This window comes from Lepus europaeus, chromosome 8 (assembly GCF_033115175.1).
Source record: "Lepus europaeus isolate LE1 chromosome 8, mLepTim1.pri, whole genome shotgun sequence".
Classification (NCBI taxonomy): Eukaryota; Metazoa; Chordata; class Mammalia; order Lagomorpha; family Leporidae; genus Lepus; species Lepus europaeus.
In genome coordinates, this window is record NC_084834.1 from 38,293,180 (window position 1) to 38,305,642 (window position 12,463).

At 47.8% G+C, this 12,463-nt stretch overlaps 1 protein-coding gene across 1 annotated transcript in view; it reads left to right on the forward strand.

The window, feature by feature from the left end:
* Positions 1-5,847, forward strand: part of MAML3 (mastermind like transcriptional coactivator 3) — a 466,726-nt gene extending 460,879 nt beyond the window's left edge. The window contains exon 5 of the mRNA XM_062199590.1: positions 2,693-5,847. Within this exon, the coding sequence (XP_062055574.1) occupies positions 2,693-3,693 (1,001 nt within the window). The 3' untranslated portion in view covers positions 3,694-5,847. The remainder of the gene's footprint in view (positions 1-2,692) is intronic.
* The last annotated feature ends 6,616 nt before the right edge of the window (positions 5,848-12,463 follow it).

Below are 12,463 nucleotides of genomic sequence, written 5' to 3' on the forward strand. Positions count from 1 at the left end.
TGAGCAGCCACAGATTTTGGGATTCCCAAGGGAATCCTGGAACTCCTCCCCCAACAGGTGCCCAGGGGTAGCTATGTTTGAATGAGCTACTCTGAATGCTACTCCTTGAACTATTCTGTAACTCTAAACCTCGGGTAATCATCCTAGAAATTTGGCTCTGCAGAAGCCCTGTGCCAGAGTGACGGTCTTGGGACCCTGAGCTGATTGGTTTGAAATAGAATCATTATTAGTGTCAGTATTCTCACGTATTGTACTGACACCCCGGGTAGCCTAATGTCCCACGTTGGAAAAGCAACAGACTGATAGATAAGGGGTCCGTCCAGAGAGAGCTTGGGGTACCCTGCTCTCCTCTCAGCAACATTTTCCAAATGGCCCGTGATAGCTTTCCTCATCCAGTTCTGTGCCTATGTGCTTATTTTTCAGCAACATAGGCTTCACGTGAGTGAAAGTAGAACATAAACCCTGTTAGGGAAAAACTGCAGGTCAGCACCTGTATTTGAATATGGAAGCTTTTCTTTGACATTGTGATGCTAACCGGCGGACAAGAAAATGAATGGGACTGCAGGGTCTCACAACAATCTTTGTTTTAGACAAAAATAAATAAATAAATAAAAAGTAGTCAGTGTTTGACATACACAGTAATCAGGTAAAGACAAGTTGGTTCTTCGGTTGCATTTGAATGTTTTCCTTTATTGAAAATTACTGAAGGTACAAAACTAGATTATAACAGTCATTTTATATTTTTAGGCTGAAAATATTGTGCTGAATGCCGATTTTAAATTTTCTCTTTTTTAAAAATAAGGATTATATCTGGATAGTGGCAGCCATCTACACTAAGTAAAAATAAAGCGTGGCTTAGAGTAATGTGTCATTATCTATTAAAACGTTTCTCTGTCCCAAAGAGAAAGGAATGTATTTCTCATTCAAAAATTAATCCAGACAATATCCAGTCCTTCAACGTATCCATGACAAATAGGCAACAAAGATGTCCAAATTATGAGAATCGTTTCATCTCCTCCCAGCGCCCAGCAGCCTGGTTATGTACTTTGGGTCTAGCCAGTCAGTCTCTGAGTCAGCAATATTTTTCCCTGAAACTTTTTTTTATAAACAACTCAATAACTCATTTCACTGTGGTTGATCCAATTGGCCATGCAGTCGATACCAATGTAGTCATTAAGGTCACAAAACTTTATAGCAAGATTATGAGAATATACCACCATCAAGTGTTTAAACAGGAACTTTGGATTTCTGTGTTAAATATTACATAGATACAGGCAAGCTGAAAAACACATTGGAACATTTTGGGGATTTCTCCTGACCAAGCCTCCCCCACAGTGACCATTTCATTTCCCAGTGCAGCCTGATATGGATCTCAAGCCACACAAACTTCAGCCGTAATCAAAATTCCCATAATTTTCTTTAAGAAAGGAAGAAAGTGTGGAGGCACATTTGCTGCCTAGAAATCAATAACCCCATCAGGAAGACAAAAACCTGCCTCAGTGACCTGCCGAGGTGCCAGGTTTAGCAAGGTTAGACTCTCCTGCAGCTGGTTTCTCATCACAGGTGCAGGTAGGATCAAATTTGCTTATAATATTGATTGGCTCCCACACTGCATAGCCTTTAAACACCCAGGAACAAACTATTTTTCTTTTTCTCATAGACTTAATCATTAGCAGGGAGACGCAGACAAATCCATTTTTGTGCACCTGCCAGCCCTTCGCAACACACTGACTGGGTGATATTTCCATTCTCGTGGCTGGTTGGGAAATTTCCCAACATGTAAAGAAGGACTCACTCGAGTCCCTAATTAAGGTTGAGTACCTTGGTGGTGATCCTGTGGCCCACTTTTAAATAGCATCATTAAAACTGCATTAGCAACCGCCAAGGCAAGTACAGAGTCACTGCCGACTTAAAGGAGTGGACCTTGCTGCAGAAATACATGAAGTTCATTGCCAAGTAGCAGGAAGCAGGACGATTTCTTTTCTGGCTCCGGAACCTGGCCAGTTTGCACTGACACATTATCATTCAGAGAATCTGGAGCGTGTGGAAATCTACAGAATGGACTCAGAAAATGTCCCATCTGTCAAAACAGCTTCGTGGCAGAAGCAATGACCTTTAACCTCTCAAATCTTACTCGTCTTAAGGGAAATCAGTCTAATGGTCTTTATTGATAGTATTCTCTACTAAACCATGTTCTACCTCATGAACGTAATATGCAAAATGACCCACTGTTTTTTCTAAAATTAATTTCATCCAAGAGGTGAACTCCCACTCACCGTCAGAGAAAATGATATCTTACTGGCTGAAGATGGCATCGTATCTACAGAGTGAGAAACAATTAGCTTCTGAAGTGTCGACAAAAATAATATCAGGCTGTGTTGAGCAGAAAATCAGTTATAGAAACACACTTTTTCAGTGCAATTACTATTTGTGTGTGTGTGTGTATTTATATATAACTAAGAGCAGAGTTAACACTGGTCCTCACTGGATGGTGGGAATTGGGTGACTTTAATTTTTGTCAGTGCTTTGCAAATGATTCACAGTCAGCCTATGTGATAATCAGAAAAACAATCATTTTTAGTAAACACTGTTTGTCAGATCCTTCCATATAGAGGCGAAGAAGATTCCAGCTTGTGACCGTGTGTTGTTTATGGAGAAAAGTAAGTGGTGTTTGTCCTGTCTTTCCGTTTAGGCTCTCCCCAGGACATGGTGGCCGTGAGGAGCCAGGCGGCCCTCCAGAGCATTCGAACGTCACGGTTGATGGCACAGAACACGGGCATGATGGGAATGGGGCCTTCCCAGAACCCGGGGACGATGACCCCAGCAGCAGCCCAGTCTGAGATGGGACTGGCCCCTTACAGCACCACGCCCACCAGCCAACCAGGAATGTACAATATGAGCACAGGAATGACCCAAATGATGCAGCACCCAAACCAAAGTGGCATGAGCATCACACACAGCCAGGCCCAGGGACCGAGGCAGCCTGCCTCCAGCCAGGGGGTCGGGATGGTGAGCGGTTTCGGTCAGAGCATGTTGGTGAACTCGGCCCTAACCCAGCAGCACCAACAGATGAAAGGGCCAGTAGGCCAGGCCTTGCCGAGGTCCCAGGCCCCTCCAAGGCTTCAAAGCATTATGGGAACAGTCCAGCAAGGAGCACAAAACTGGCAACAGAGGAGCCTGCAGGGGATGTCTGGGAGGACTAGTGGAGAATTGGGACCGTTCAACAACGGCGCCAGCTACCCCCTGCAAGCTGGCCCACAGAGACTGACCAAGCAGCACTTCCCACAGGGCCTGAGCCCATCAGTCGTGGACGCGAACACGGGCGCAGTGCGGACCCTCAACCCCGCTGCCGTGGGCCGGCAGATGATGCCACCGCTCCCCGGGCAGCAAGGCACTGGCCAGGCGAGGCCAATGGTCATGTCTGGCCTGAGCCAGGGTGTCCCGGGCTTGCCAGCGTTTGGCCAGCCGCCAGCACAGCAGCAGATCCCTAGTGGCAGCTTTGCTCCCAGCAGCCAGGGCCAGGCGTACGAGCGAAACCCCCCTCAGGATATGTCCTATAATTACAGTGGTGAAGGCGCTGGGGCGCCCTTCCCCGGCCTCCCTGACAGTGCGGACCTCGTGGACTCCATCATCAAAGGCGGGCCGGGGGATGAGTGGATGCAAGAGCTTGATGAGTTGTTTGGGAACCCCTAGTTAGCAGCCCCCACCCCAGAGCTGCAACATTAGTGGTTAAAGCTTAAGAAGTGAAAAAGAAACAGGATGTTGACCCATCCTTGTTTTTTTTGTTTGTTTTTTTGACCCACGTAAACTGAGCAAAACTTCAGCTGGCCTACAGAAGATCCAGGTGCCAATCCACAGGTCTGCCTGCCTCGTTTCACCTGATTTTCACAATGCGGAAGACACGCTGTGCAGATCCCTGCTGTGAGAGGGGGAGGCCCACGGAGGGGCAGGGAGGAAAGGCAAAGCCAGCCATGGCCACCTGCTCCGCACTCGCTGTGACCACCTGGCCCAGCATGCACTGCCCCAGCCAGGAGGAACCATGGCCAAAGTGAGGTACCCCTCAGCCCCTCCTGCCCCGCGTCCCAAGGCTGCAGCTTTGGAGACACAAGACCAAGCCTCCGCCAGAGAGAATCCCACAGAGGCTGCCGGGCGATTGCACAGGCCAAGTGCACAGGTCAGAAATGCAATGAACTCTGGGTTTGAAGCAATAGAAAGCTTCCAGACACGCTATTGTCTTGGGGGCTAGGCATGAGGGATGGTGGGATGGCCACATGGAGATAACCAAGGATCCTACAGGCCTGTGCCTCTCCTGCCCGCAGTGACCCTCAGGAATTGTGAGGCCTTGCTGCTGTCTGCCGCCTCACAAGGACAGCCAGCCGAGTTGGAGGATGGTCCGTCTGGCAGTTCTGGGGAGCAGCTCTCTGCTGGTGACCTAGGCTGTCACTGGTGGCTGTCACTCTAGGTTGAGCCAGAGCCTCTTGGCAGCCTGGTACAACACGGACACATCCGGGTAGTTCTCATCTACTTGTGGTGGCCACAGGGACAGACCCCTGCTGGATTCTGTGTGTCTGCTGGCCTGGCTGCCTGCGTCCTTGCCTGCGCCCCAGCCCTCACATGTCTGTCCTGACAGATCGTGCAACAAGGGAAGCTTTTGTTGCTAGGGGGCCTGAGTAGAGTGAAAGTAAATGCTAGAACTTAGACGACGCCTGAACTGCAAAGGCAAAACACTGGAGTCTTCGTTCTCTAATGTGTGTAGCACTGAGTGAGTATCTGCCTGGAACTGAGGGGGCTGCTCGGATGTTTGTGGTGTGGGATCCAATGAGCCACATCGGACAGAGCCAGAGAGAATGGCCTGGAGGTCTGGCGCCCATTGGTGAAATCAGCCATGCCCATATCCCTCCCTACTCATTGGGAAGAGGACTAAAAATCCGAGAGAGGAAAGACCTAGAAAATCATTTTTTCCACCTTACAGATTTAGTTGATAGGAGGGGAAGACACGGTTCCTTTCGCTGGGAGAAATCATTTACTTTGAAATGTCAGTATCATTGTTCTCTTTGCAGCTCCCTGGAATCTGTTGAAGGAATCGGCCTCCCCCACCATCATAAAGCCCGTCTCCTTGGTCCTTTGTCCCTTGATGGAGACCATGTGGCATTTATTTTGTCCTGAGCAAGTGAGAGTGGCGTGTGCTCTTCTCCTGTCCCCAGCTCGCTGCACGTCCTAACTGCCGGCTCCTGTGGGACTGGGCTGGCTGAGAAGGTGGCTTCCAGGAGAAAGCTGGGGGCCGAGGGCTGTGGAGCCAGCACACGTTGGCATTGACCTGCTATGTGTAGGCTGAGAGTCCTAGCTATGCTCAGCAGGGGGCAGGTGGTGAGGCCCAAGGTACCAGGTTGGTGGGAGCCCAGCAGCATCTGTGTACCCTCTCCAAAAATGTGATGGTAGGGTAACCCTGGGCTCCCCAAGTGAGGAGGGACACTGTTGTGGAAATTGCATAGAAACAGATGAAATTTTTAAAAAATGATGACGAGAAGACAAATTTCCACCGATTACCTTTTCCTGCAAAGAATAAGAAATAAATATACAAGCAATGATGAGAATCGGGAGGTGGTGGATGGAGAGATGGGGGCTCCATTGTATCTTCAGAACTCCCTCCAAGTGCTCAGTCCTGGGACCAATGAATAGAGAGGTAGATTTTAATAAAGTTGTTTTGTTTTTGTTTTTACTACGGTGCTGATGTATATGTAATGTCTAAAAAAAAGTTATTTGTACATAAGTTTTTACAATACTGCAGATATCACTGGGTCTACTATCTGTAAAAAATATACATATAAATATATATATATATATACTGTTTGTTTAAAATAGAGTATTTTTATTTCATTCCTTAACTCATCATCACGGCAGTGGTATTGCACTTCAGATAACATCTAATTCCTAATTTGTACTCTATGACCTATAGCAAGTTCCTCCATTCTATTCAGATTTTTCTAGTTTTCTGTTTTTACTTTGTACATTAAGCATTGCTTATTTCCTTTTAAGAAATGTACAGAACTCTGAAATGTAGAAACAAAGTGATGTTGACATACCACTTTTAAAGAAAAAAAGACAAAAATAAAAGATTATCTGAATCAATCCAAAGTATAATTCATGTCTAGGAGGCTTGCTGGGTCCCCCAACCCTGACTGAGCAGAGATACGATTCCTGGGTTGTAATTGATTAACTACAGCTCTTTTTTGATATCATTATTTAAACACTTATTTAATGGTAGGAATCAATCATGCCCAGCCTTTTTCATTAACCGTACAACTGAAGCTTTCTAAATTGGCTGTAACACTTGGACGGACACAGCAAAGGGAGGGAAAAACCTGAGCTTTGCCGACATCATCCTGGAGTCCACTTGTAGCTTCCATGCCGTAACAATTCAGGGTCCCAGCTAGCTTATTTGGGGGACTTAATTAATAAGAACCTATTGATGCAAGACAGGAAAAAAAAACAAAGCATATATTGGGGACACCCCCCACCACGTTGCCTCCCCCCTGCCAGCCACGCTGCATCTCAAAGCCGCAGCCCAGCCCCGCTTTGCCTGCACCCGGCCATGGAGGTGGACGTGCTTACAAGTTTATGGCCCTCCAGTAACTGACTGGTTCCAGATCTGAGCGCCCCGTTGACTTGTCTGGACACACTCTGAGACAAAGTTTGCTCCAGAGCGCCCTTGCCGGGCCAGGCAGCAGCTGGGACTTGGTTGAAGGTGGCCTGTTGCTGGGCTGCCTGCCCTTTTCTGTCATTTCCCCCTACTCCCTTTGCTTCTCCCTTCCTGAGAGCCCTTCATTAATAAATCAGATAGGTGTCACCTGTCTCCCCACCTCCCTGGAGGCCCTGAGACTCCCATCAGACCCCGAAAAGCACAGGAAAATAACATGTTCCAAAGCCATACGGGTCAAGCACAACCAACAACTGCAGAATAAAGTCATCATCAGAAAAACAGATCCAAAACACAGGCAAGTTTTCAAATACAAATACACAAAGGGAAAGGATGAACTTGACTGTGGGAGAAAAGGCCACCTCTACCCAGGGCAGGCTGTGTTTGCAGACTGGTGGAAAAATACCACCATGCAAAGAACATTGTGGCCCTGGGCTTGGGCCCGTGCTGTGGGCTCCACCAGATAATACAGAACATAAACTTGGACATGGGCAGGGGAGGGGGTGTTGCACAGAGGGCAGCTGACAACAGAAGTAAAAACATGGAACTTGGGGGTGGGCACCATAGCTAGGACACAATTTGGAACGCCTGCATCCCATATGGAATGCCTGGGTTCGCGTCCCAGCTCCACTCCCAGTTCCAGCTTCCTGCTAACATACATCCTGGGAGGCAGCAGGTGATGATGGCTCAAGTAGTTGGGTCCCTGTCATCGATTTGGGACTCTCGGATTGAGTTCCTGGCCCTTTGATTCTACCTGGCCCAACCCTTGCCATTGGGGGCATTTGGGGGAATGAACCAGCAGATGGAAGGTATGTGCGTGTGTGTGTGTGTTTCTATCTCTTCTCACTTCAAATTTAAAATTAATTAAGAGTTTGTTTTTAAAAGTTCCTATTTTTAGTCCTAGTCCCTATTAAGCACCTATTAAGCCTCATGGCTTTATTTATACTAAAATTTGTTCAGTACTGGATGAATGGAATGAATGAAATCTCTCCCTCCTTTAAAATGGTTTCCTGTGTGTTAACCTTTCAGACCTTTATGAAATCCTGGTGCAGGGGCCGGCACTGTGGCGTAGAGGGTAAAGCCACCGCTTGCAGGGCCAGCATATGGCACCCCATATGGGTGCCAGTTCAAGTTCCAGCTTCTCCACTTTCAATAGATCTCCCTGCTAATGTACCTGGGAAAGCAGCAGAAGATGGCTCAAGTCCTTGGGTCCTGCATCCACATGGGAGACCTGGAAGAAGCTCCTGGCTTCAGATCGGCTTACCTTGGTCATTGCAGCCATTTGGGGAGTGAACCAGCAAATGGAAGATTCTCTCTCTCTCTCTCCTCTCTCTCTCTCTCTCTCTCTCAACTCTGCCTTTCAAATAAATATTTTTTAAAAAAGCAAAAATAAATTTTAAAAAATCCCAGTGCAGCAAGTGTGTGGTGGGGGAGGGAGGAGAAGAGAATGAACACCTCCCCAGGAAGTCACCCACGCCAGAGAGGAAGATGGATTGTGTTGTTGATAAAAGAACATTCACAAGCATTTGATATACTGTTTCTGCCGTTGGCCATTCTTTTCAAAAAGACTGGCTGAAAAAAGGAGTGAGAAGCAAATGACCTGATATTTGGCTTATTCACAACTTTTTGGCCACACCTCACCCACTTCCAGCCCCTAAAGAAAAACAGGGAAGGAAAAAACACCTGAGAACAGAGCAGAGCTGCCTCTCCGTGTCACCAGAGATTTCTCCTGTTGTTTCCTTTTTCTTTTTTTTTTTTTTTTTTTTGACAGGCAGAGTGGACAGTGAGAGAGAGAGAGAGAGACAGAGAGAAAGGTCCTCCTTTTGCCGTTGGTTCACCCTCCAATGGCCGCCGCGGTAGCGCGCTGCGGCCGGCGCACCGCGCTGTTCCGATGGCAGGAGCCAGGTGCTTATCCTGGTCTCCCATGGGGTGCAGAGCCCAAACACTTGGGCCATCCTCCACTGCACTCCCTGGCCACAGCAGAGAGCTGGCCTGGAAGAGGGGCAACCGGGACAGGATCGGTGCCCCGACCGGGACTAGAACCCGGTGTGCCGGCGCCGCAAGGCGGAGGATTAGCCTGTTGAGCCACGGCGCCGGCCTGTTGTTTCCTTTTTCAAACTTACTTGAGAGGCAAAGGGAACGCTTTCCTCCTTTCATTCACTCCCAAAATACTTGTGATGGCAAGAGCTGGGCCCAGGGCCACAGCCAGGAGGCAGGAACACAATCCAGAGCTCTCACGCGAGAGGCAGGAACGCAGTAACTGAGCCATCATGGCTGCCTCCCAGGGTCTGCAGTTGTAGGAAGCTGGAGTCAGGAGCCAGAGCCAGGACTCGAACCCAGGCACTCTGACGTAGGATGGGGGTATCTTAACTGTGCACCCACTCCGTGTCTTCATATCGTCCTTTTGCTCTTTTTGTTCTTCTTTTCAGTGTTCTCCTCCATTCTCTTTCCCTTTTTGTTTTCAATTCCAAGGACAGCAGCTTCTACACAGAGGTCATTACCACAGGCCAGTGTCCCTTCCCACATCCAGGACAGTAGTGCCAGGGCAGCAGTAATGGCTAAGGCTGTATCAGTTCTGCTAGATCCCAAATCAAACCGACAGCATACATTGCAAAAATTCATCAGCTACTGAGAACTTGACTCTGGGTTTTAAATACTCTTTAGATTTCTAAACTTTCACTTCGAATATTTTCAAACAATCAGAAAAGCTGAAAGAGTAGTATAATGAATACTTACATACTTACCAGCTAGACTCAATTACTGTTCACACTTGGCCATAAAAACATCACATATATATTTTGTGCAACCATTTCCAAATAGGTGAAATAGGGGCTGGCGCTGTGGCACAGTGGGTTAAAGCCCCAGCCTGCAGCACCAGCATCCCATATGGACGCCGGTTCAAGTCCCAGCTGCTCCACTTCCAATCCAGCTGTCTGCTGTGGCCTGGGAAAGCAGTGGAAGATGTCCCAAGGCCTTGGGCCCCTGCACCCTTGTGGGAGACCTGTAAGAGGCTCCTGGCTCCTGACTTCATGTTGGCACAACTCTGGTCATTGCAGCCATTTGGGGAGTGAATGGAAGACTCTGTGTGTGTGTGTGTGTGTGTCAAATAAATAAAATAAATCTTTTTAAAAAATAGGTGATATACACATGGAACCACTTAGCTTGCAGCTCCAAGAATTAGGGACACTCCCTTCCCTGAACACAGTGTCCTTATCACACCTGGCACAGTTAACCCTAATTCCCTAATATCGCCCAATTATTATTTTTTTTTTTGACAGGCAGAGTGGACAGTGAGAGAGAGAGAGAGAGAAAGGTCTTCCTTTGCCGTTGGTTCACCCTCCAATGGCTGCTGCGGCTGGCGCACCGCGCTGATCCGAAGGCAGGAGCCAGGTGCTTCTCCTGGTCTCCCACACGGGTGCAGGGCCCAAGCACTTGGGCCATCCTCCACTGCACTCCCCGGCCAGAGCAGAGAGCTGGACTGGAAGAGGAGCAACCGGGACAGAATCCGGTGCCCCAACCGGGACTAGAACCCGGGGTGCCAGCGCCGCAGGTGGAGGATTAGCCTATTGAGCTGCAGCGCCAGCCTATCACCCAATTCTTATTTCCCACTCAGATTGCTCCAGTTGTCTCACAAATGTCTTCCATGGCTGGTTTCTCCTAACCAGTGTTTGAGCAAGCAGCTCATATTGCCACTGGGTTTTTATGCCTCTTAAGGCTCTCTTACTATGGGAAGTGCCTCTCTATCCCTTTTGTCATGGCATTGGCTTTTTGAGATAATAAATCTGATTTCTAAAAATAAGACTGGTCAACTTACTAATATAAAAATGTATCCATAATTGTCTATCTGATCCGAAACTCACATCTCTCTCTGGCCAGCATCTTTGTTCCCTGTAGCCAAATCTAATAGGAATTAAAAGAATCAAGAGGTTGCCTGGTAATGGAATTAGAATAAAGAAAATAAATTCTCTTCTTTCAGTGTTTAAAGATACAAAGCCTGGAGGGCCTGCTATACCCATATTTCCACATGTTACCAAACTGTGTGTTTGGAGGGGAAGGAGTGTTTACATAGGCCAGAACCAATTTAGGTACAAAATAGAAATCACTTGTGAATCCTTCGGTGTGAGATTTGGAGAGTTATTTTCTCACTTCCAAAGGACATGATGGTGTAGTACTTGCTGTGCCTTTAAGGTTACACTATGTCATCATTCATTGTCTTCAACATATAAACAATCAGAATGCCATGATATAAGGCATAACTGATAACAGTACGAAGCAGAAAGACCACAGATTCATACCATTCCAGAGTAAACTCTGGCCCGGTTGTATCTAAGAGAAAACGGGGGCAGAGAGCTGTAAGGCATGAGGGTAGAACAGCCAGGCCCGGAAGGGGGGTCTGGCTCCCTAGACTTGACTTTGTTCTGTAGCCTGTTCTTGATGGGTGCCTGGTCTAAAGGCCAACAAACATCCAATGAGTAGGAGTGGGGTTGCTGGGCTCAGATCCCCATGTCCCCATCCCCAGCTAGTACATTCTCAGTATACTTTGGGGAATTTTTTTAGATGTATTTATTTATTTGAAAGGCAAAGTGACAGGGTGAGAGATGAGAGAGAGAGAGAGAGAGAGAGAGAGAGAGAGAGAGAGAGATCTTCCATCCAAATGGCCACAACACCCAGGGCTGAGTCAGACCGAACTTCATCCTGGTCTCCTACATGGGTGGCAAGGGTCCAAGTTCTTGGGCCATCCTCTGCTGCCTCCCCAGGAGCATTAAGAAGCAGCTGGATTGGAAACAGAGAAGTCAAGACTTGAACTGGTGTTCCAACACGAGATGCAGGCATCCCAAGCAGCAGCTTAAACGGCTGAGCCGCAACACCCAACCCTACCATGAGATATTTAGTTCTGTTCTCTAGGATGCGAGAGGCATATTACACCTTCTCCCCACTGCTGTGGAGACACTAGATTTAAACATTTTCATTTCTATTTCTGCTATCCATGGCCTTCATTACTTTCCTTGCAGCCACAAAGAAGAAAAGTTCCAGCAAACGGCTCCCTGAAAATGTTCATGCCAGATTCAAAGTTGCCCAATTTTCTATGGAAAAAATGAACAGAAGGCTGTTTTCTTAGCTTTAAAATATCTTAATGGGCTCGTGATTCCATTTTCCTGAAGTCTTTGAAGGTTGGGAGGCAGATTCATTCCCACTTTACAGATGAAGAAAATGACAATGAGTCATTTGCACTGGGCCAGACAAATGGTTTGTAGCCCAAAGTCAAAACTGCTGCCTGGGGTTCTGCCCCACAGCCCACGACACAGGACACAAACAGAACCAGCCCAGATTCCACAGTCTGCAACATGACCTTCTCCCCAGTCTGGTTCCTGGGTGGTTCCTTGCAATGGTGCACCTTCCTGGTACACCTTTTTTCCCCGTTCTCCCTTATAAAGTACATCTTCACAGACAGATTTATTTTGTCCTATTAGGGACGACTCTGGCGACGCTGTGTTGGTCTCACTTCCACTATGAGCATCCATCTGTTGCTTTCCTACAATTAGCGCAGTGGGCTTGGTTGCCTATCAGCATGAGTCTTCCCCATCAAGGGAGAAGCCATCTTGGAGGCAGGCCGTGTCTGAGCCCACAGAGAGCCCATGGGTCAGACTGCTTCAGCCACACGTACCCAGTCAGGGCTTACGCAGGGACTTCGGAGACCAGAGCCCTACCGCGAACCCACTAGCAATGCACACATCCCCACCCTCTCAGATGAATTCAGTTCTTAAA